A 26,203-nucleotide genomic window follows, 5' to 3' on the forward strand; every position below is an offset into this window, starting at 1 on the left:
ATGTTCAGCAGGAAATTTATAGGAAATATTCAGACGGTTTGAGTTTTGGTAGAAGACCAAGAAAAAGAAAGTGGACTGAACAACAATCGGGTCACAAGTTATAAGTAATCAAAAAATGAAGAATAAACGTAAGGTGGTCACTAATTCCTCAACGGTGCACGCCCTTACCACTGAGCTATATGATATTCGGCATGGGTCTCACGAAGAACATTATGAATATAAACTAATAGTTTAAATAATTTAATTCGAACAACACATTATTGCGTTAAAATGTTTAGAATGCAGCCGGAAGTTCACGCTTGTCATTCATTCTTATGTTGTCGCTGCCAACTCCTAAGTTGCTACATTGTACTTATCAGGTTGTTCTGTTCACGCATTTGGACAGTATAATCGTTTTCGGATTACGTCATTGCAAATCAACAACAGTTTATTCAAATGCTGCATGCTACTATCGAAAGTTTATGAGGTTAATAATCCTCCGACATTACTGGTAAGAAAAGCAGATAATTCACCACTGTCCAAACCCTCACTTATGCGTCACACAAATATGGCTGGCTGACAAGCAATGTATTACACGGTAATTCTGACTACTGCTCTTCAACGGCATTTAGTCGGACAGTTTGGGTAAAAACTTCGGCTTGATAGGAATAACTACCATCAAATCTGTTGCGGAAATCATGCAACGAGTATGACAAAATTCTCTTTGAAGATATTCACTGGTTACCTTTGCAGAAAGTCAATAATGAGGGTGGCGATCACACAGCGGGTGCTCTGTGGGGTCTGTTTCGCCCAACCTTTCGACTATCCGCACCATATTAGATATGCACGTGCACTGTGTGCACATTTACTCTAGCGTTTGACGTCATATAATTCGTCCTTCTTGAAGGTCACTGTCCTAAGTGGTACTGACAGGTCATTTCTAGAAGATACTGATTTGGAAGATTGGATTTTACATGTGGCCGTGGTGATCAATGATGTGTGGTGTGATCTGACCATAAAGTGTATTTGCAGTTTCACAGATTCCGAAACACATAATGATATCAAGTGAAGCCTCTGGAGTACTGCTTCACAGATAATTTTAGGAACCCCAAATATGGTCATTAAATAATGTCCACTGAGCAGCTCTCTCGCCCAGCAAGAACCACTTCAGTGGCCAACCTTTCCTGTCATGCCGTCTGTTTCCGCACTCTTGATAATATATTCGTTTTGCTCAGATTCAACAGCCGAAGATGAAAATATTCGGCGATTCCGTACGCACTCTTGAGAATGTACCCATCTTTTGTCTTTATAAATAGTCAATAATTCATAGGGCGAGCAATGGAGTAAATGGACGAACTGATTATGGGTAAAAAATGCGTATTTTATCTAATATTTCCAACACTGATTCTTCTCACTGTCCTCCTTCAAACTAATAGCAAGGACCCGTGTTACTGATTTACAGATTTGTTCTGATTATATAGTTGTCCACTGACTCAGATTATAGACGACGGGCAGGGATATTCCTTGAGCAAATCTGCCTGCAGTAGATGTGTTTGGTTGATCGCGATGGGCAAATTGGGGTCGACTGCTCCAAGTATCGAGATTTAACACTTGAAGCTGATAGTTTCAGAGTTCATTGTATCCAGTTCAAGTTCATTTTCGTCACGTGAGGATAAGTCCCAAATACCATCAGACGATGAATATCTAGCATTATTGGTAAAACCTAACAAATTATCCGGATGCAGTGGAGAATGGCTGATTCTTTGTAGAATACGCCTTCTGAGGTTAGATACGAAATTTTATATGCGGAGGCATTGGCATCAACTAAGGCGTCGAATAGCTACGGTAAGAAGTCGAGCGCGTAAAATTTGGTCTCAATATTGAAAGTGTGCCCAACCTTCTAATAGCTTTGGCAATTCGTCATGGGTATTTCGTGATCTTCAAAGAGAAAAAGGAATAGTCAAGAAAACAAAATGGTTGGAAATATTGTATCTAGTTGAGACAATCCGCAATAAACCACTGGGCTTAAATTTCTGGAATATCCCGACTTTTACTTCAACATGATGGCATCATGCGCTTGGAATATGCTAGCTTTGTAGGTTTCCATTTTATTTACAGTTAGGATGGTTTGGTTGTGGAATGTACTCTAGATGTTGAATGCCTGAAAATCTGAGCTACTGGGTTGAGATCTCCGGGGTATTTCAAAATCAACCTGCTTTAGGCCCGCGAGCTTTCTGGGTGCCTGGTTAGGAACCACCGAGTAACTGATACACAAGCCGCCTGCTGAGTTTATGCAGTGCTAAATTATCGATCAATCTGGAAATGGTTCTATACCAATGGTTATAATAAACGGGATAGGAACAGAATTAATGCCACGTCGTATGATGTATTGGGTTCACTTACGACAGAATGCGGAGAATGGTAGATGCCAGGATCACTATGCTATTGAATGACAGTAAACCATGTCCCTTTATATCCAAATCCCAGAAATAATGTTTTGTGTACTGTACAAATAACACAGTTTGGCTTATACATGGCTACTTGCAAATACCCTGTGTTCAGGGCGAATTGAAAAAGAGAATTAGAGCACAAGTCCCCGGGATTAGATTACTACTACTACTAAATATTCGTGAGTAGGACTTGCAGCTAGGTAAACTTTACTGAAATGAGTTTCAGACAGGGTTTTTAAATTGGAAGACAAACTGAGAGCTGGCGGCTTTACTCCCTGAAACATTCTCATTACCTCCATTTAAAAATACAATAGAACCTGTACTGTCAGTTACATTATATGGAGTGAAGAATTTTCGGAATTCTCAGTACCACTAAGTCACTGAGCCCAACGAACCGAACAGGTCACATCAGCGAGTAAAGTAACAGGGAAAACACGCATCTGAGAAGTGAGAGTGCTTTTTGTATACTCTGGAAAACAACTCTGTGTAAGCGAAAATAAGAACACTCACCTTGACCTTTAGTCATCACGGGCTCAACATCCAAGACTGCACCAAGTCCCTGGGATCCAACCGCTCCCAGGCGTAGCTTATACACCGTTCGAGAAAGCAACCCAACAATAACATGTTCATAAACATGTTGAGGGGAGTCATTCTCATTGACCGGTATCTTTGCCTCGTGCCATTCGGTGAAGGGAAACGGTGCCCACTGAAGAAGGAAGTGTTTTACTCTTGACTGTCTGTACACTAGTTCCTGGGATGCAGTGGAATAGAGGCTATCCAGATCTGTCCGGATACGAGGTGCAAGCCAACGGATGCGTATTCGTGATGAATCTAACACGTCCAATTCGTGAAGCACGGGTATATCGGGAACTAGAAGTGAGTAAAATGAATTACGGTAAACAAAAAGCAAACTAAACTTCTGCAGCATGTTGATTTCGTACGCCAATGTAACCACAATGTTAAGATTTTCAGTAAGTAAGTAAGAAGTAATCTCTCATCCGAAGTACACAGTTCATATTGGTCCTTAACAGTTTCCAGCAAATTTTGGAGTGGTATTTGTAGCAAACCTACAGCTGTAAGATCAAGTGATGCTGCTGGCTTTCGAAATATCTAACGAAAATTCAAATTGCCCTATCCTTTTGTAAGCAGGAAACCTGCTTATGGTTCTTCAGCTGTGTTCCTTTTGAGCATGCAGACCGAAGTTCGGTGGCTCAAATCACCACAGTCGTATTAAGTGTAAAATCGTGAAAAAAGTTTATGGGAACCGTCTTATCCCAAGTGTCAAGGCCGAACCTATTATATCACAACTAAAATGAGTAACAAACTTGAGCGATTGAATGGGTGTTCGAAGCGCGCAGCCAATCTCCTGTTACATGTAGTGCATAAGCACGACCCTTAGTTATAAAGATTTTTGTGCATAATAAAATTTAAAGAAAGAACGTTGCTCTACGTTTGATGTGGTTTGACAGGAAGAGTACTTTTTAAACAGCCGTGTGCTCGTTTTTCAAAGCGCTACGAACTAGTTCCACTTGCTCACCCCTACTACGTACTGCCATTTAGATCCATGTTACCTTTTCATTTTTCAATCCTGTGCTCAATCACAAGGACTATTGCATATGAGAATCTTTTAGGAGACATATTAATTGATCTCTGCTCAATGCTTGAGTAGGTCGCCATATGATAAATGTGTAGCTACAGTGCCGCGTTTAAGTAACGTAAATAATCTAATGGTAATATATGGCCGGTGGTTAGATAGAAGACATATACCTTTGTGTGGCGAACTTCTTCGGCATTATGTCCACAAAAGAATTATCCCACAATTGGCAACCACTCTTAATAGCCTGCTCGATAAATGTACTCCCTGGGTGAACAAATAACATACAAACAACCGCGGTAGAGAACATACGGAACGATAAATGAATATTTCTGACGATTACTGATAAGGACGAAACTGCTGTATAGTGCTCCTTTAATTACCAGCTCAGATCAACTCAGCGCAGATTGTCTGGAAGAGTTTTGTCATGAAATACAGTTTTTGAGGCATTTTACGAAGCCGTTTTAGAACCAGTCTTTGTTGAGGGTAACTCCTCGTACGTCCTTAGCTTTTTGAATTTCTTTACTGTTTGATGGTGGTTAACACTGTAGGGAAGTTAAAACTTCAAATACTCAGCTTTCAGAACTCTTGGATAGAAGTACTACACTACTCAAGATGTTGCTAAAAACTATTTGACACACTGCGACCTTAGTCGTCCTTCATGAGACTCATCAGGTAGGCGCAGTCTCCGGAGTTCCGTCAACCTTATCTTGTACTTGAACCCCAACTAGACACGTTTCGACAACTATACTAATTCGCATATCAATTTGGTTTTGATGGGTGACTCACTTGGAACCCAGCTGAATCCGTCGTTAATGAATTGAATGTGCTGCATCAAGCCGCCTCATGTTTTAGTTGTTATGACATTCGGGATATCAGGATACATTATAGACGTAATAGGCTACTCGTAGGGTAGCTGAAAATTCTTCGACGACCGGCTGCGACCGTCTTGGGGCTCATCAGATAAGCGCATTCCACGAGATTACGTCAAACTTCTGTTCTATTTGAGACCAAATCTCACTAAATGTTTCGAGTGATATCTCAAATATCATAGCAACAGAAAAGTGAGGCGGCCTGGTGCAGTATATTCAGTTGCCCGGAAACATTACAAACGAGAGAGTCAGCTGGGTTCTAGGTGAGTCTCCGGCAAAACCAGATTTTTCGCTAGAATGCGTTGTACTTTAGGCAAGCAGTATCATGTGGTTTCACTTACTTTGCCTGATTTTATTTTAGTTTCATTTTGACGTGAAATACGGTTGAAGAATAAGGCAACAGGAAGGAATCTCGTTCAGTTTCAGTATTTCTGAACTAACAGTTTAACAATCAACACTGTCGTCTGATTTGGGAGAAACAGCAATGACTGAAGTGTTAGCGCTACGAGTGTGATTTGTTCTTCTTCGAAACCTCCAGTTAGGCGCTCACCGTCTTGCAAGAAAATGAGTAAAACGCTGCGAATCATAATGAACACCGTTCAGCTAGGAAGTTGGAGTAACATTATTGTGTAAAAAGGATTAAGCCTGGACATTTACAGTTACATTTTATATATGAGTCGAGTTTTTCTGAGCAACATACTCAACAGGTTTCAAAATGCGCGTGCAATTGGGTATAGCANTGACGTTTGCCATCAACGTTTTTCCCTACAAAATCGAGCTGGACTGTCATAGTCATTGTCGTTTCGAGGTTATAGACCAGTTAACTGATTTTCTGCAGTCCTTATTAGCCACCACATTCACAGAGTAATATCACACTGGTCAGTCACAATTGCACCTACCGGATATGTAATGAGGTAGTTCACAGATAATCCGGATCCTTCTTGGTCTTTAGACCAAGAATCAAACGCAAGGTTGTACGCACATCTCTTATATTGACGCAAATAAAGCAACCAAACAACTGCATTATTCATAATTGCTTACAGGAGGTATTTACATCAAGATGAAGTGCTTGGAATCTGTTCTGCGAAATGACTTGTCACAGGGCTTCCAGAACTAAGTGAGTAAACTTTATGCCTTGTGTTATAGAGTAGAGTCACGTTGACTGCTGTTACCAAGTACCTCAGTCATGCACACAAGCTATCTGTAGATTGTCTGACAGATGATGTGGTTCCCAACCTGGAGGTTGGGGGTCGTCGGGCATTTGGTAGGATTTCCGTAGCTGCTGCCATGTAAGATTATTTTCGTACGGCTCACTGCAACGACATTTGTACGGACGCAACAGGTGGTAAAGTTGACTGTTATTGAGTCTTTGACAGATGACACTGCCCAATGCGTATAACAACATGAGTGTTCCAACTTACTTTAATGAAGTTCACGATTTTATGCTCAAACTTCTGAAGTGAATAAATTGTGAATCAATCTCAGCACATTTAGTTCATTAAGTAGTATGCCGGTATTTCATTTCAGTCGCATGCAACTGAGATTACTACGCTAGTCTAGACAGAGTAATGCTGCTGATGACTTCTATACGTTCACATACAATTGGAACGCGCGCACATGACGCAATGCAATAATAATAAATATCAAAAATAACACATTTTTGTAGATATTTGGTGTCAGGTTAAAACAGGCTTAAGCTAGATGTGCAAGGCTTCACATGGGCGGACTGGGGAGGGATGTAATTTAACAATTCTGTGTTAACCTATGAGCATTTTCGTGGCAAACAGTGACGTAATGAAGTATTTTTTAAACCTAAGCAGATGTGGAGGACTTTTTCAGGGGAAAAGCGCATTGACATACGTGGACAGTCCCGCTCCACAGATAAATTTGAAAAAAAGCCAAATTAAGCATTTCTATCGTAGCTACGCGATTACTCGTGTGATGTTTAAACATATCATATAGATATACTACTGATAAGCGGATGGCATACCAACAGAAGCTCCTCAAGGGATGGTTCATCAGCAGTTATTATCGGTGTCTGTGTGCATCTAAATTTTGCGGTGCAGACTGAATAACATAAACTCATATCGTTTCTCATTGTCTGCCTGATTAGACGGATAGATGGATCAACATTACAGTCATTGTGGACCGGATACTATAATCATCTCATAACGTCCGTGCTCATTGAACACAAACCCACACCATGATTGACTTCGTTGAATATATTGTATGAAAACGCGGCAGGTATGCATCCTGAAAGTCACAGAACCTAAGAAAATTATCCGACCTTTTTCTTGGGTAGGTTACTGAAACGCGGATGTCCTCATGATCTTGCCTTCACTGAGCAGAGTGAAGCAATCCACCTACATGTTATTCTAGGGTGATAGCTTTCGACTAATAAGGCATTGTTTTAATTCTGAACCAGAACAAGCATGCGATGCCACCCACGTTGTAGAGACAAAGCGAGTGCCTACACCACGGGAGAATGATTCAGTGCTTCTGTGTGCCAGTTAAAACTTATTTATTAGTATAATTGGGTTTGCGATTCTTGACACATGAGCGGAATGATGAGAAATCTAGGAAACTACGGGCGAACACATTCCAAACCATCTATTTAGATGTGATTTTTTTTTTCCATGAGGCACAATTTCTAAACACTTGTTAAACTTGTTTTTAACGATAAGCGAAGGATTACACTCACACAGGGTGTCGCCATCAGAATGTTCAACCCCATTTTATGTGCATTGGAACATACGATTATGCAATAATCGTATGTTCTTTTAAGCACAATATTTACGATGAAACACACATGACTTGATGCCGTGACTCATATCACTCCGACTACCACACACAATTAATGACAGATCGATATAACACTACTACGCTTTAGCTTTTGGCCTCTGAATCCACCTGACATGACCCGTTTTACCTTAATTATTCGGTTTTTCATACCTTAACTCCTGTGCCTAAAATAACTGAAGTCCTAGATGCGTTCTGATCTTTTCGTAGATGAAAAAGGTGGGGACAATCAGGTAATATAAATCAAAGATTTATTCGTCTGATTGGGAACAGCCAGCCCATAAGTTCAAGAAAGGATTGCAAGCTAGAACCCTTTGCGTTTACATTTTTCCAGAAATAACCATTAAAATACGCCTTAAAAGGGTTTGGTACGAAAGCTGCAAGGGGTTCATTAAGTCTTAGCAAAAGTTTTTCCGTTATTTTCATCTACTTTCCTGCGTAGGCAGAAAACTTTGTGCACCACCAATATTGCTGGCAGCAGTCAGCCAACATCACTTTTTTTTGCTTTGCAGAGGAGTGATCACGTGGACGGTGGAAGTACCAGTAACGAAAGTCATAGAAACGCCATCGGTGTCCGGACTGATTTCATTAGGTACAACGTGAGTTCTGTTATCTTGATTTAATATTTGGAAAATTTGCCACAAATGTTTAATTTTTGACCAAAACATTGCCTCCAGAGTCCAGAAATAGGACACGGTATATGCAATTATTGTCACCAATACATGTGGCATCCTTTGATAGCACAAGTCCAAAAGGTGCAAGTCGGGTCAGGCAAGACCCACGAACGCCTTCCTCTCAGAGAAGAATTACCATTACAAAAGAACCAATGGCTGTAATGTTTGGTGGTTGCTTTCCTGAGGCAAAATCACCGCAGAGTTGGCGTACGGTCTAGATTAAACCTAAACTGAATAGAGGTACACTTGATGCTGAATGAACCTCGTGCTCCTCGGTTATGCTCAAGCTTCTTAAAACACTAATCCACACAGGTTGTCGCAATTATCGTGGCAATGATTGCAAACCCTGCGTGTATTGTTTTTAACCATTGTCTTGCGGCTGAGTTTCGTGGCTGGTTTCTTAATACAATTAATGAAGAGATGCCAGCTCAATAAAGACGAAGTGCTTTTCTCATGTGTTATAACAAACAGCCATGTCCATCGTGTACCATTTACCTCTCTGAATATATGTTACGTGTGAGGGACTAGCCCACACTTTGTCTCTCGTTTAAACTGAATAGAGGTACACTTGATGCTGAATGAACCTCGTGCTCCTCGGTTATGCTCAAGCTTCTTAAAACACTAATCCACACAGGTTGTCGCAATTATCGTGGCAATGATTGCAAACCCTGCGTGTATTGTTTTTAACCATTGTCTTGCGGCTGAGTTTCGTGGCTGGTTTCTTAATACAATTAATGAAGAGATGCCAGCTCAATAAAGACGAAGTGCTTTTCTCATGTGTTATAACAAACAGCCATGTCCATCGTGTACCATTTACCTCTCTGAATATATGTTACGTGTGAGGGACTAGCCCACACTTTGGTCTCTCGTTCAATACGACGTACGACCAGTGATCAGGGTGATTCAAAATTTAGGAATATATGTGAATCCACACTGTGCTGGACAAATCTGTCTTCCACGCAGGCGGATAATTTATATTCTTACGTTTTCTAAATGCTAAACCGTTTTCTTCTTCCGCACCGATGCTTGCCGACGTTAACTGTTCGGTAGAACTCAGGCCGTTTCTTTACCAAGGGATATCTGCGAAGTGTGATCACTTCATTTTTAGATTATTCAAAAGATTATCCAAGTGAGATATTAAGGCATACTATTGTCATCTGTTCAATTGACATTCAGTTTGACGTTTGTTCCCGGTTACCAATGATAATTGCTGTCTTATCAATTACTATGTTTACAGGTTGTCCACCAGCGTTTTTCCTACCCCATACGCATTACCGACGAAAAACTAATACCCGCTGAAAATCCCATTCCTTGAAAATCTGCGATTGGTGATGTAGTACCACCCACATTGACCTCACAGTTAAAACACAAACTGGTGGTTACTCTAGGTTTCTATGTGCCACTGAATGTAGCTAATATTTTATTTTAATGTGCTACTGCGGCAGGCTGCTTTGTTGAAAGTTTGCCACACAGTATATAAAACATTTTACAAGTGTAATTTAACCGTGACTGGGAAACAGTTATTGCATGGTGAGTTTTACGACAGAAGTGCTTTTCATGGATGTTGATAGTTGGTGCCTTTGCTAAGTTTGGATATATTCTACAAAATACACCCAGTTAGATGCCAGTTCGGTTTTGAAGGAGGACACAAATTACTACCGGCTTAATTTCTCGTTCATTATAATCTTTAGCTTACTGTGCTCCATAAAGGCCGCCTCATGCGCTAATTGTTGCAATATACGGGATATCAAAGGAATAAATTTGTACAAACATCACTTAAGGTTGACAGAGTTCTTAACTACATTAGAAGTAGTCCCCCTTAAAATTATATATTTTAGATCAGTGAGTATTCTGTAGCGCTAAAATACGCACGAATTAAAGGAGGCTTCTCCTTTCAGCTCATGATGTGTAGTTCTAATACAGAGCCACGTACCTCATCTTCAGGGACACCTGAGAATAGCCTGTCGGCAATATTTAATTTCACAAGAGTTTCTCTTCATATGGTTTGGTATGAGCAGAATAATTAACTGTTTTTAAACAGGACAAAGGTTGAATGCAGTTTGTACTCATCTATGCTTCCGTTTCTGGCGCCTGCTCCGATGTACCACAAGCGACATCCACACATTTCCAAAGTTTATATTCTGCGTTTTTAACCCTTTTACTTGCAATTTACAAAAAACAAACCACATTAATTCAGGAAAATTCGGCTCGATAAATTTTGTTTGTTTATTTGCATTATTGCGGCTTGGCACGAAGCTGCAAACAAGACAAATAGAGAAAACCACTTTTTATTTTCTTATGTATGCCTGCTCTAAAGTTGGCGGCCGCAAACTAGGGGCCGATAAGGTTGCTGCGTCATTGCACCAACGAGTCCGCCAAACAACTAATCACAGCTAAAGATTGGCAAATTTCCTTTAAATTGACATGCTGTCTGGGATTTTGAACATTTATCCAAGAGAACAGAATTATCAGGCGTTGCTTTTGTCATGTTTGAGTAGCTCGAGGGTTGATCGTTTTGCGAATTGGAACTAATGGTTTGCGCATTCACCTATCTTTTTGTACTCCCGTCTTTGGCACACAGTATTTAGGTGTAATGAAAACAGAACGAAATTTGGTGTAAGTTTCACAGAAGTCGGATGAGTCCTATACAGAGGTTTTTTTATTCCTCTTTGTGTAATGTAATATGCTGCATCCGAGCTGGGCCGCTCTATTAGATACATTTAAACAGTGGGGTTCTCTCCTTTTCCAAGTTCACCAATATTCTACTGTACATAATTATAGACAAATCAATACGACTAGTGGATAGTCTTGTGGGAGTCTATTTTCGCAGAAAACCAAAAAAAAACTATTTTCCACTGCATGATTATAGCAACTGACTTGCAACATGCCACATCTTGCGTAGGTAGCTAAGGATAAATACAGATGCTTGAGTGGATGGGCGGCAATCTTTATTGCAGGCTAGCGTTACTGTCCTGAACTCCAACCACTGCATATCTGCTGGACGATGAACGACGATTAGCGATGCCTGGCACACTGCTTATGAGTCAACTGATTGTAATCTATGTTTCAGGTCAATCTTCGTACCATTCGTGAACAGGAAGGCCAGACAGAAGCACACGTAAATGAGGTTATCAGACACCGCAACGACCGGAATCTTAGGTTCCTAGGAACTCCAGTGACTCATCAAATACAGTCTTATCTCGTTTGAACACAGTCTTTTACTTTATGAAAAACTGCACATTCACGTGCACACTATTCCTACACAGGATGATTTCACTACCCACCGTCATTTCAGAACAAAGTTGAGGAGGCGATGTTTCAATCTCAACAACAAATCGTTCGTTTTTCATAAGTTGAAATGGTTGGCGATGATAGTTTTGCATCTTCTACATCGAGGCCTGTGGCTTGTTTCGTTTTTTGGCAGTGGTCGAAATTCAGGATTATGAGGTTCTGTGCTGTATTGTTTATAAATCCAAAACATATGTTACAGTCTGAAGGTCTTCGTCCAGCAGTCGTAGTCTCTTAGAGTTTAACAAATGTAATAAGTGGGCTGTAAACAGGGCACTGAACCGAATTCAACCTAAGAAGTATCGAAATGTTCACAATAGTAGGGTGTTTTTTTTACAGTGAATGCATATTCTTGGAGCAGCATCTACACACGAGTGAGCTTACGGATGCCATGATTGTAACAATTATACACGGATAAACATATATACTTAGATACTAGGTGTGCCAATTTTTAGGGAATATGCTCCTCTGAAATTGGGACTGTTGAAACCTTGACGAGCGTTCATTCCGGATGTATCGCTGCAGACAGTGTCGGAAGATAAAGAAACCCAACAGAGTAGATAAAAATAGAATTAAACGGTCAAAAACAGAGATACAGAAACACCCAAGAGTCCACACCTGCTTTTTTGAACGCAGCACCATCGTGGGTATCGTTGAGTATCCTTCGCGTAACGGAGACAAAGTGGTCCCTTACGAGTTGTCACCAATTATTTGACATAAGTCTGTTTTTTTTGAAGTCCTGTCCGTTTACTCAGTGATGGGAATGTAGGTCATACTTTTTGTCATCAATGATGATTTCGTTTGTTTAGGTTTATATGCACAGCAATCAAACTTGAGGAAATGAGGTTATGCTGACGAGCCCTGTATGCAATCCAGGAAGGCGGTGGATTCTGCTTAGGATGGTGTACAGCTGGTGTGGCATCCATGGGACAAGTGAAAAATCACTTGTGTCGTCTAGTCTCCCGGTAGTTTTTATTTCATTTCTACGATTTGAACTGAACAACTTGGTCAAACTTTTAATTACTGAGAACTATTTGTCGAAATCTTTTCCGTGGACACCAGTAAGGTGTGCTTTGTGTCCAGCATATCTGAGCCTATTCCATAGAAACAAAGGGTAAAACAACATTCACAAGTTTCTTATGGAGTCTAAATTTGCTAAGCAAACTGATTTGTTCAGTCTGTGAGGAAAATGTTCAAGCACCTAAACGTTATGCACCCAGCTAAACATACAAGCAGAAAGAAAATAAAATCACCTTCCTAATGGCTTGGTGGTTGATCTTGACGTCATAGTCTTCTTTTAGTAAGATCAATTCATTCAGGGTTGCTGGATTTATATGAATACAACGTACTTTTTACACATATAGGAAAAGCGCAGTAGGTGGTATGTGCCAAATTAAGACATGGCTTGTAGTATGGTATCAAACGAGCAACACATTATTACAAACGACGCAACAGTGGATGTCTCACGAAATTTGTGTGAATGGATATGGCCATGAGCTATTAGCATCTGACAGTCTGTAGCGGTCTGTGAAATGCTCTATATTTAGACGCTAGTCGGTAGATGAGCCATCTGGGGATGGATTCCATCTGCGCCTTAAGAGCACCCAATTCACGGAATGCTCCACTCATCACACTTTCACACGAGTGGTTCTCACATCATCAGTATTTTAATGGCACGTACAGTCACCTTTTGTGTTAGTTAAACCATTTCCTCTTTTGGATAATAAAGCTGTTCTTGTTTTATTGGAGATTTCTCTCTGTGTGTAAAATCATTTTACGCCGTAAAGCCGAAAGCACTGTAATTCTTGGCTTTTCAGCAGATACTCACACGACGAAATCTCTACTTAGAAAGGTCTCAAATCTTTCAACTATCCAAAGGAGCCAGTTTGGAGTTCAGGGAGTCAAATAAGTGAATCCTCAGTTAAAACAGGAACAAAAAACTCCAGCACTTCGGGCCAAATTGTTCTGATCTTGACGTGCTATATTTGTGCTGGCAAATACAATGTACCAAGGAATACAACATTTAAAGTTTGGTAGGAACCAAAGAACATTTAAGTTAAGCTTCAAATATGTAAAATTTGTAAATTGGAATTAATAACTTCCCAATGGCGTTTGTCTGATGCTGAGGTAGTTTTTCCCATTATAAATTTTAGCAGGATGTTATACATGGGGATTTATTTCACTAATTGAATCATTAAATTAGAGAATACCCAAAGCCTTGGTAACCCCTTGGAAAATGTTTTTGCCTGAGTACTGCGGAAACCGACGTAGATCTTATCACACAAGATGACCTGAGGAACCCAACAGACTTATCCAAATCCATTGATAGGACCTAATGTGGATTCGACTTCTCCAAGACAACCGGCGAGTTTGAAAAGGTATGGGCAAAAAATAAGTTTCTTTTCGTCACTTCTCGGGTTGCAGAAATATCTCACGGCGTTAGAAGACCATCCATGTTAAGCCACTGACGGTGTTCTTTCCAGATCTTTACCCGTACTGAACACTCATGCCAGCACTTGCTTAAATTTCGCATAAACACAAGATTCTGAGGCCGTATTTTTAAGTAAGGTTTCAAGTCAGCTCGCCTGAACAGCAATGTTTCCAATTAATATTAGAAGGTATGTAAAAATCAAAATAAGCTGGAGTACTGTCCGATCATTTGAAGGCCTTTGTGATGAAAAACCTGACGAGAAAACATTCAGTACCCTGCCACGTGGTAAGCCCCAATACCCGTACTCGTACAACAGAAAACTGTTTGTTGGTCTGGCCATACAATGGGTTGCTTCATTCTTTCTATGCATGTGTTTTATTATCTATACGCTCCAATAGCTAAGTGGCAATTTAAGTATTATGTCTTCCGTAGCATACAATTCCCTGATGAGTTTTCAGATAAGGATGCAATGTATTTATCTTTGGGGTTTTTCATCCCAAAAAGTGCCGGAAGTAATTTAGATTAGTATCCAAAACGCTCATGATTATATTTATTAGATAACAAGTTTTTTCTTGGACGATCACACATTTTGGCATTTCTCAGTAGGGCGCTATCGGAGTCGAAGAATTTTAATTTACAGAAATAGAGCTGTCAAGCGACTAGAGCAAAATGCGCCCACGGAAGAATTAGGATCACTTGCTTGTTAAAAACTGGGCTCACAATTCACCGCAAGCTGAGCTAGAGTTGATATATGATAAATGTAATTTTTTCATCGGTATTTCACAAGACATCCAGAGAGGATTACGAAAGTCACAAGATTTATCACTGGCTTTTAGAGACTTTTATTACACTTTATAACCTACAACTAAACATTAAGTTTTCCTTACGGAAAGAATTTTGGTTGATTCTGAATTTGGCAAACCTCCATTCCCCGAGGTTTGGCGATGGATACTCATTTCTTGTTACCCTCAATTGTAGCACATATAAGTTTGGAGGCACTCATTTGTTTTTACCACAGGGTACTCACTTCTCTCGTTGTACTCATCTTAGTTTGTAATAATTCTAAATACCTAAATGGACTCAACGGGAGTGTGAGCCCCATAGGAAGTCAGGAAGAAGTTAAATGTTATGCGCCATGTCCTCGTTGAAGTTCTTTTGGAGTGTCCCAGTCTGGAGCATCTTCAATGGCAACGCCAAAGTTGCTGTTGGTACTCTAGTTCCGTACGATGGGAAGCTTACTCAAAGTGAATTTCACGTTTTGGCTTGGTAATCCAGAAGTAGCTTTCTCTGGAATTCCTCCATCAATGTCATATCGATGAACATCTGTTGTCTAAAACCCAGTTTCCTTCTACCGACTATCTTTGTAGCCTGATAGTCTTTTGTCTAACCAGCTAGATATTTGCCCACTGTCTGGACATCTGACCTTATGAAAACCGGATTAGGGACAGAAAATGGCGGTTCTTAATCCTTAGCCAAACAGAACACCGTATCCAAGTAAATTTAGATTTTCAAAAAATATACGCATTCTAATCTGGGAGATTTTATCAACAAAGAAAATTTGATTGAAAATAGCTCCTTGGCCATTCGTAAAGTGGTTCACTGCCTTCCGAAAGTTATCAGATTTACCTCGCATTATCAAAATAGGTTTTGTTTGGCATAAGCCAAACCGCATGGGAATATCAATCATAGAGGCGTCATTTATTTTGGCTCCAGATTTTGTAACAAACAGCAGCGAATGGGTGCCAGTTTCCAAAAGCAATTGGGCTGAGCTGTTGTGCGTGGGAACACAAGCGTGTTTGTATACTTTTTGAAGAAGGGGAGAGGAAAAGTAGTTAAGTGGTTGAGTGTGAGTCATACCTCACATACTGCACTTTGAAACATCAGATGTGTCGGAGGTTTTTATACTATAGTTGATGGAATATGCTACGCTGCTCATACGAAAATTTGCTACCGAATTCTTACTCAGTTCACCCGATTTATTACGAAAATTGCCCTCAGTGGTATCAGACGCTGTGAGAAGTCTCCTGAGTGAATCGTTGAAACGAACACTCAATAACTATATTTGCTGAAGTTAACTTTATTCAATTTATGACATTCTAGTGTGAGGACAGACTATACTCAATCATAACCACTCAATTAAACCAGTAATGCCAGCACAAGTTTTTTATCGGATTTAACATCGCACAAAGATCCGAAGGAGGCGGTATTGATGTTATGAATTAGGAACAATTTATTGAGTTTATCTATTCATACTGCTACATTGCCTATCAAAGGAGCATGAACAGCCATCATTTTATGGCTCCGAAGAAAGATGAAACTCAATCAATACTCTGCTCTGCCAATTGTCTGTCTGCATCTTCTATAACTGGCGCGGTTTTTTGTAGCTCCAACCACCGGGAACAGCCGGAAAGTTTTAGAATAGCTGGTTTGACCTTCACTTGAACAAACAGTCGGTTAAAGCACCAATCTATCTGAAATTTATGTGCCACTCACTAAACCTTTCTTAGCGTCACTGCTAAACCGAAAATACCGCTGTTCCTTTTTATGTGGAACCGGGGCAATGCATTCTCTCGCTATAGCCGAAATGTTACCGGGACTTTCCTGAGACTTTCAGATGCGCGTATTGTTATTCTTCCTCCTTATGTATTCCAAACTGTTTTATCCTCAATGTAGACAAAGTGACTTGTTTAGAATGTGATGGTTAAATTTTGTTGATCTGTGGGCTTTTTCTACAACCCCCTGAAGGCCTATGACTGGCTACCCAGTAATTTCACCTGCAGTATGATGATCGCTGTACTTCACTGAACGTCCCGTCGGGTACAGAAGCCTATCGGTGAATCAGAGACAAGGAACAAAACACACAGAAGCTCCGCGCCTCATGAATACAACTCAGTTATAGATAATAGGAGCCACTGCATTTTTCGACCAGGTTGTTGCTTTGCCTATGATTCTATGATGATCTTATTTGCATTTCACTACCATCGCATGTATTACTAGTAAGAGATTGACAGAAGCAATTTTTAACGCACAGAGTTGAAATTATCACACCAAGGACGTCATTTATGATTATCTGAAATCTATTGGTTATAATACCTTAGGCAGGAAAATCCACCACAAACCAATGCATGTTCAACACTAAAGTTGTGCGCTGCTTTTTCATATTGCGATATTGCAACGCGTCATTAGGTAGATGCGGTGCCCAGAAATGTTTTGTGGCCTTCAAAATTTCTCACATTGTTTCTAAGTTGTTACGTCTCCTAAATCCACTTGGTTGAATTTATAGCTAAAAGACAGTGCTTTTGTAACGCCTTGTATAACAAAAGTATATGAATAATTCGACTTACCATTACTTGCTGTGCGAACCTGAATTTGCGCAGCCACACCTAGCCCGAACTTGGTTCTAGCTGCGATTGATATGTGGTAGGTTGTATTTGGCATCAAGTTCTCCAGTATGAAGCTTTCGCTTGTGGCTGCCACAGGAACACCAATTGGTTCACTTTGAGTGGATTCGTCCGGAGCATTGCGATAACGGATTAAGTAATCCTCCAGGGTAACATCCTGAGCAACAGGGGGAGTAGTCCAGTTGAGAAATATCTGTGTTGGTGACAAACTGAGCCCACGGAAGCTCAGAGGTTGCGCAGGAACTACAGGTAAGGAGATTCGTTTGGAAAGTAGAATAAGTTTCGGATAGAGAATAGCGGTCAGTCTAGACTGTGCGTTTCACCCGTGCTCGATGTGTGAATAAAGTGCAGTTTTGAAGAGGAAAACTAATCTGAAGACGGTCTCGTCATATGATTTAACAGAAACAAAATAGCTCTGCACCGAAAGCTGCATATGTATGGATTTCACCAGAGCAACACAAAAACGAGTAACGAGGAAGCCGGGCTGGAAAATCACATGAAACTATGGTGAGTGGCTTGGATACCTTTGGATTTGACGCGTCCCAAACTGCCAGCACAATGCATTCTGAGTGTATGCTACTAACAAGTGACGATCCTGCTTCCACTGTACTCATCTACCTCTAGAGCAGAATGTTTCGGCTCGTTTTCTTGGAGGTTGAAAATTAGCACTTATCAACCTACAACAATTCGCAACTCTTCCTTAGTCCATAGATGGTCACTCAGTACCGACGACGTAATAAGAGGCAGAACAAACATGGAAGCTGCCCATCACCTATACACCGATGGAGGTATATTTTTAATAATTTTATCCAAATAGAGTTGCCTAGTCGAGGCTAAGTCTAAGAATATAGTCCATGCAACAGAAAACCCCGGTCGTGAATTTCGACTTCATGAAACTCAGCTTATTTACTCCTGGTAGGTGGGACTGTGGTGTTAAATTTATTAGAAGTGAGTGGTTGTACATCCAGATATTACTTAAAACGTTTGACGTTTTCTTTATTCTATCTATACCTGCTTTCCTACTGACTTAGTGGTTTATATTCAGAGAAATTTGACAGCGAGCTGCTCTGTTTCCAATGTTTCAGACGTAGTGGTCAGAACATTTATTTGAGCCGGCTGTCATTGAGCGCTACCCGGCGAGTGATCCGTTAACGAACGCAGGAACAAGGAGCGTCTCGCAAAATGTACCAACCTTTATTATTTGTGGACCTGCAGTTTATACAACTCTCAGTGGGACAGCCTCCAAGATCCAAATGGTCTTGCGATGGGCCAAATTCCAGCTCACGAGAAAAACTCAACGGTCGGGATTTTCTTGTATTGTGGAGCTGTAGTAGACAGCTACTGCAAGGTTGGGAATCGAGTCATATCATACCAAAATAGTGCAAAAAACAAAAGCTATATTTGTGTCAACTAGATAGGTTGCATGGGCCTTTCTCCATGCTAAAATAACATCCGGTTGAACACAGCCTCCAAGATCCAAATGGTCTTGCGATGGGCCAAATTCCAGCTCACGAGAAAAACTCAACGGTCGGGATTTTCTTGTATTGTGGAGCTGTAGTAGACAGCTACTGCAAGGTTGGGAATCGAGTCATATCATACCAAAATAGTGCAAAAAACAAAAGCTATATTTGTGTCAACTAGATAGGTTGCATGGGCCTTTCTCCATGCTAAAATAACATCTTTGCCGGTTGAACTTTTAATATATATATATATATATATATCAGTTGGGGAGTATTAAGATTGGTTTCAACCAAGCTGGAACTCAGTTTTCAGACTCATTCCATGCACCCGCTTGCCACGATGGTTGTGCTTTTTAAGAGCTCGGTTCACTGTCTGAAATAGTTGAAGCCAGTCTGTTTACTAATTTCTTTTTAGTGCTTAGTGTAGGGCACTGACTACTTTTTGAAATTCGATTTCAGTGAGTCTAGCCATCTTCGCCACGTCAAATTATTGCTGATTTAAATTTGTCCCTTTGTTACTTTAGTTCACTTTTAAAGTTAGCAGACTTTCTTGTCCCTTATTCTTGGCACCGTACCTAGCCCGTGACGAACACGCCAAGGGATGTAGAAGAAAATTATGTGGAAAAGTGTATAAATGGCTTACTATATTCCAGTTTGTTCGTTTGTCCAAACTGTTACTTGACAACCCCACAATTTTAAGCCAAACGATAGCGGCAGTGTAGCGTATGATGAACGGCTTGATCATCGCTCAGATATGAAGGGTAAACTCATTGTGACTATCACCAATATATTCATTAAGATGTTAGTAAACCGAGTATTTTTATCGTGTACAAACCTGGTAATATATGGGACAGATTAAAGACCATTTTATCTTCACCGGTCCGATGGTTTAAGAATAGTTTTGGAGGGCGCGATATTACAAGGCATTGCTAGATAGACAACTTAGTACATAGGTGGATGTAAGCTGGCTCTAAACGGGCAGTAACTCCATCGCTAATTAGCACTTTGTGGCTGTCTGAAAGTGAATCATCTACCACGATTGAGAGTTCAGGTAATAGGGAAAAGGCTGGGTAGCTACACAAAGATTACGAGTACCTATGATTATATAGAGTCCATTTGTTACGGTCGATAATCATCATCGCGGCAAAAAGTTCTACCGAACAAATTTGGTTTGCAAATTTTAACACATATGAGGTATCAAGTCATAACTGCTGTTTTGTATGGTGAACGATATTGCAGAAAACAGGTATTCTAAGCATTGTTGCCCTATTTGACCCAGCGTAATGGAGGTGGATACAAACTCATCAGGTTACCGTATGCACAACCAGTCCCCTACATGTACTGATCAACTTGTAGAAGTACTGAAAGAACGTGCTACTTGGTTGAACTAATCGCTGCACAGGAAGACAGAATTTTGCTGATTCAACATTCTTGAGATGCGTCTTTCTGCCTTACATTTAATCGAATTCAAAAGAGGTTATCATCCCAAATCTGATATCTCTCCTTGGCTTGCTCCAATATATTATCATCAAGATTCGGAGGACTCTGATTGGCTCCATGCTTTCTGACTAGCAGCTTCTGATGTTCTCAAAGCCGCCCATTAGACGGGAAATCTAAATTATGGAATCTGAGATACAATAGGGATAATTACATACGGATTGAGAGTTGGTGTTGAAAAAGATACTTCCATCTGGGATTAATTATTTAATCTGTGTTGCTCAAGTAGAATCTCCCGTATAACTTGGTTCACTATTGAATCTGACCCTTTTTTGCAGAAGTTGATTCTCCAATCCTGACATAATCATGTTGGTTGACTCAGCCACGGAAAACGATTATTTCGCTCATGAGGCCAGGATAGCAGGACCGTGAACATTTCTAACCATCCAAGTTGGAGTTGTTGTCATCAAATGACTGCGTTCAAACTTAGAGTTATTATACATGATAGTGTATTTTGATTGAAGATTTCGGAATCCAGTGGGCTTTTCCAACACTTAATTTGAGACCGAATCATCATCAAAAACACAAGAACACTATCAGCACTGACAATTTACTGTCGCACAACCATGAATTAATGAAAGCCTTATTGCAATTAATAGAAAAAAGTGAGTGGGAAAGGGAGTTAGTACTATCGTTCTACAATTATTGCACAGTCCTCGCGTCTCCAGACATGCACTGAGGCAATATGGGCACAAAATGAAAACAGAAACTCCACTGACATCGATTAGAAGCCACATCTTGTAGCGATTCCAATCAGGCCCAGTAGAGATCACGCGGTCCCCATCCTTGTAGGATAATAACACCGAAGGCACCTAGACTTTTTGTAATCTACTTCACACACCTATACCGGATCAAATTTTGGCCAGTCCTCTGCTTTTGCCAGCCCGAATTGGGAACGGCAATCAAAGATTCGGCGTACACTATATATGGTCTCGCGGAAGCACCTTCTTCTGACGGATACATTGTTTGATCGATATCCCCTTTGCACGACTGAACGAAGGGAGGCGTCGGCGATAGGCTGTTTTTGCTGACCCGCCCTGTCGTGTGCAGCAAGTAAGGCGATCCGGTCGATGACACCACGCGACGATCGAGGCATCAGGTTATCAGGTAACAATTATGTAATTGAGCTGGAATAGTGTCTAGGGTGAACGATTAAGGTCCTTGACTAAGGACTTCGGCTCAGAAGCTGATCGCAGGAGAGCGATGTTTGGCAGGACATACCTGTTCATTAGTTCAGGAACATTTCACCACTCATGTTGCAGCCCTCAACTTGGGGGCCAGGAGACTAAGCTAATCGCATCTCAAACCATTGCCCATCCTGGTATTACAGAATCTAAGTGTCACAGTATAACTGAAGTATAACACACTAATGAAAGGTCCAGTCCTCTCATGACGGCTGCCATCTTCGAAAACTTCAGCTGATAATCCCAGGACTTCTGCACGTCTTCACTCCGATTCTCTGGTTCTTCCCAGGTATTGTTCTAAACATTTCGCAAGCGATTTGATAATTTCCATTCCGAATATATTCTATACGGTCACACTTTGTTTCTGCCTCATTATGATGTCTTGTAAGCCACCAGCTACTCGCTGAATTATTGACAGTGATGTGCCATAACTAAAGCTGTTCATATGAGCTGCTGACCAGAGCATATTTTGGATACACTAATGTTGATCAGTAAAATGCTAGACAAACTTCATTCCTTGTTTTTTTAAATCCGGAATGATCACAATGGGATATAAAGTCCACAACATCGTCCAAACTTTGCTAGCCGCTCTAATGCTTCGTTTGGGAGTTCATCGTTGGACGGTGTCTCGAAGATATTTGCAGTAAAACAACGAAATGTGTATGCTTTTGGTGTATACTTTCACCTGGATAAAAACATTTGGATTTTAAAGGACCAAAGTTAAGAGGGGTGGGTCCTACGAGGCAGTAACAGGGGACCGTAATGACGCTGTCGTTTTTTCGCTTTATTGCCGGATCTTTCGGCACTATCTAACAGTGGCATCTCCAGGTTGACGAAGGTGATCCAGATGAACAAATGTGGTGCTTATCACCATGTATCGAGAACAAGTTGAGGAAACAGCACCAGAAATATTATTTACAAAAGTTACACTAGTATTGCACGACAAGAGAATTTTGGTAGGATTTTACAGTGGACCATAAGGAATAAGAGTTAACTTACCGCGGTGAGAACTGGCTTTAATGGCTGGTGTTAGTAAGTACATTTTTATAGAACAAAATGCAAAGCGGTGTGTTCACATACAGTAAGACTTGAAGTTCACAAAACGGTTTCTTGCCACAAAATTCCATTGTGCCGACACATACATTTACCTAAGCAAGTGAAATGTGGAATGCATATCTGACGTCCCTGGGTAGAAACCTCGCCGGAGTGTTGTTAATGTTTCCTGAGTCATTGATCCTTTTCTAAAATAAACCTATCTCTGAAGAATCTCGCTTAATTTTTAGATCCTGGTGCCATCTGGGTGTGTTTGGGGGATGGGTACAATTTTACACTCAAACGCGGTTTTTAGGTTTTTCAGGTCTGGATATAATCCGGAAGTTCAGCCATACTCTGCCGATAAGCCGAAGATGATCCACAGCTGTTGTTGTTCATACCTGACTATTCCGTAGGAAGAATCCAAATCTCCACCTTCCTTATGGCATTCTGATGAGCATTTCATCAGATTGCGTGATTACAATGGGCTTGGATTAAAACGTCACCCACTGTTTATTCGTACGGTTTCTTCACGTAATCCGTAACTCTGCCTCCCAAATGACCAATTTCTGAGTGATGTCCCATGTTACCTGACGTGTGTTTTACTCGTTGAATAGAGATTTTAATTGACCGGGAGATTCGGAGCTATCACCTTGCTGCTTTGACAGCACTGATGTCTGAGCTACTGAGGTGGCGGATATTCATCCGCCCGAATAAACATTGGTTACTGATCTGATTTTACTGACTAGACAAATTAAGTCTTAGCTCCCTATAAACATTGGGACTGACCCTCAAAAGTATCCCACTGTAAAGTATTGTTATCTAACCACCGCACCTGTGAGTTAAGTGGCAAACACTACGACTGAATTATAGGTCTGGTGTGGGATCGCGTCTAGTGGCCGCTTAGATAGAACAAGGTATACTAAACAGATTAAGGGAGTTGAACATAAATGTATTGGTCAATCATTCCGAAAAGAAAGGTAATATAATTTGCCTCACCTAAACTTAGAGTAAAAATAATGGCTACTGATATGTTCGGAGCTGTCAAATGAATAGCTACCGTTCCCGGCGCGACCTGACGAGGAAGTTATGACTTATTACCCGTCGACATACGCACCGCCTGGCCTTTAGAAGGATCGTGCCAGAGAATCGCAAGCCCCGTGATAAACGCCTTGACTTGGTAAACGAGGATAACTTAGATGCGGTCTACAAGACCCGTCTGCGCCACAATTTGTAGGTTCGGATCTCGCACTGTGACGAGATGCAGGATACGCAATGCGGATAGGTCTAATCATAGGGAAACCCTGGTACTGTGATTCCACAAGTTGACGTTAACTAAAGACAGGATGAAGGAGAATGGAGATCTAAATAGGATTGATCCAACAGCATACATTTTTAAAGCTACAACTGTAGCCTGTGGAAAAACAAAAACACGCATAGACATATTTTAAGAGGAAAGTATTATACATGAGCAGTTTTTAGCCGGTTTTTGTGAGCAGTAATTATTTATGGGAGATTTTGGGCTTCTTGGTACAGGAACGCCTCTAGCACTGCTCAACAGTCCTACTGAAATTAATTCGCAAAAACCGGAGGCAAATTCAATCGAATCCTTGCGCTATTGTTTACTTGTCAGGCAAAGCTGATAATATGACCGTCAAATTTATTCTTGAATTATTGTACACTTCGTGGTAAATAAAGGTAGTGGGCAAATGATTTTTCAAATGATTTTTTGTTTCGCATCAAAAACGCAGACCATTGGATCGAACCCTACTGATATTTCTACAGAATAGGCAGCTAAACAGCCGATGCAGAATGACTCACAACATTTCAGACATTCCCATGAGACAGATATTCAACACCACTGGAGAGCTCTTGGGGTTGGAGGGGAAGTGTCCGTTACAATAGCACCAAATTATCAGTGATATGTAACACACTACCAACCAGTTGCAGCACCATTCTTCCACTCTTTGTGAACAGTATTATGCAGCTGATTTCATTGTCATTTTTTCTGGCAGCCAGTGCAGTTTTCTCAGTAACTAAGAAGGCATTACCCCGTGTATGCGTTTTGCATCGTATAAGTTTGTACACGCTAGATGCGTTTGCCTAAGATTAAAAACGTAAAAGAGGACATCCAAATTAGGTTTTTTATTGAAGGACTTCGCTTCTTCGGACAGCCACAGTAGCGGAAACACGTCTTGATGTTCCCTTAGTTTTCTTGTGAGATGAGCAAATTGGTAGCATTTTACCACCAGAGAAGGCGGCACCGTGCAGAAATATCGACGTATAAATAAACAAAGACATGCATTGTTGAGTAAACGGGTTTATGCACCTACCTCCGAATTTCACAATAACCGGGGTCAGCTCTGAAAACGGTCCAGTTCCGACTGAATTGGATGCTGCCACTTTAAGAAAGTAGGTTTGCATGGATTTGAGGTTCCGAATTTGTGTCGTCTGCAAGTTCGTTTCGATGCGATGCCATTTGTTCACTGGAAGTTTACTATCCGTACTGTACAACACGGTATATCGCTTAAAAGAAATGGAAAATATGGGTTTGTGATATGCACATATTTTCGTCTTTTAGTCAGCCTGAAAGTACCTGTATAATTAAAATGCGAAGAAATCGCATTTTATGCTACATGCAACTTCAGTTATAAATTATTGAGAAATAAATCTTTAACACATGCGATCGCCCAGTGTTTGCAATTTTTATATGGCGTTTTAAATGCTAAGGAAACTATTCCGGAAAGCCGAACTGGAACATAGCGCATTAAACTTACTATATGTAAATCCAGAGTGTTAAACTGCTCAGTACAGTTAAAAAGAGGTCAAGAGCTCGTCAGACGAGTAAGAGAGTTAGCACTGATTTCTGACGTAAAAGTGNCAATCAACACCATGTGCTCATGGTTGGGATGAAAAATAACAGGGAAATGTATGGAGGAACCCTCGATCCTGCCAGTGGTAAACCTCCCAACATACGTATGGGAGATCTGGCAACTTTTTCGGGGTAAAGGAAACTAATCTCCGTGCCACGTTACGGTAAGTGACGACATTATTCATTTTACAGTAACTTTCTGTGTGAACTTGGTGATCGTGATCCGTATACCCATCAGGTCAAGCCGATCTACGGAAAACAAACACATTTTCAGTAATACTGTCTCTATAACCCTTAATACATCTAAACAGTTTCGTGATATTATGAATATGCTCGCCGTTTGAACAAAAACTCAAACATATCATCTACACATCTTGTGCACGCCCCAACTTTTGCAATCGCTATCAACATTCAATGAAATATGTCTCATGAATGGGTATGGTTGAACTGGCCCTAGTTGGCTCTCGTATGTAATATTGTCTACCTTTTGATTGCTGCGCATTGTTTCTAAACTGCTGTAAACGCATCCTTAAATGATCTGGTGTATGGTCGTTCCTATCCTGTCATAATTACGTTTGATAGTCATTATTTTATCCGCAAGATTCAGTATCACACGACTCTTACCTCTTTCACGGTACACCTTACAATGTCAAATGTGTCACTGTGAGTA

At 40.7% G+C, this 26,203-nt stretch overlaps 2 protein-coding genes across 2 annotated transcripts in view; both read right to left on the reverse strand.

The window, feature by feature from the left end:
• Positions 1-3,297, reverse strand: part of T265_12471 (hypothetical protein) — a gene marked incomplete at both ends in the record, with an annotated part of 45,358 nt that extends 42,061 nt beyond the window's left edge. Inside the window, one exon of the mRNA XM_009163995.1 lies at positions 2,940-3,297. Within this exon, the coding sequence (XP_009162259.1) occupies positions 2,940-3,297 (358 nt within the window). The remainder of the gene's footprint in view (positions 1-2,939) is intronic.
• A 14,135-nt stretch (positions 3,298-17,432) lies between these two features.
• T265_12472 (hypothetical protein) lies at positions 17,433-25,187 on the reverse strand (the record flags this gene model as incomplete). Its single annotated transcript, XM_009163996.1, has 5 exons — positions 17,433-17,731; positions 18,681-18,813; positions 21,000-21,257; positions 21,283-21,482; positions 24,995-25,187. Coding segments are annotated over 5 exons (1,083 nt in total), but the record flags the coding sequence as incomplete, so codon positions are not given.
• Positions 25,188-26,203: the final 1,016 nt, after the last annotated feature.

Source organism: Opisthorchis viverrini (assembly GCF_000715545.1).
Source record: "Opisthorchis viverrini unplaced genomic scaffold opera_v5_2, whole genome shotgun sequence".
Classification (NCBI taxonomy): Eukaryota; Metazoa; Platyhelminthes; class Trematoda; order Opisthorchiida; family Opisthorchiidae; genus Opisthorchis; species Opisthorchis viverrini.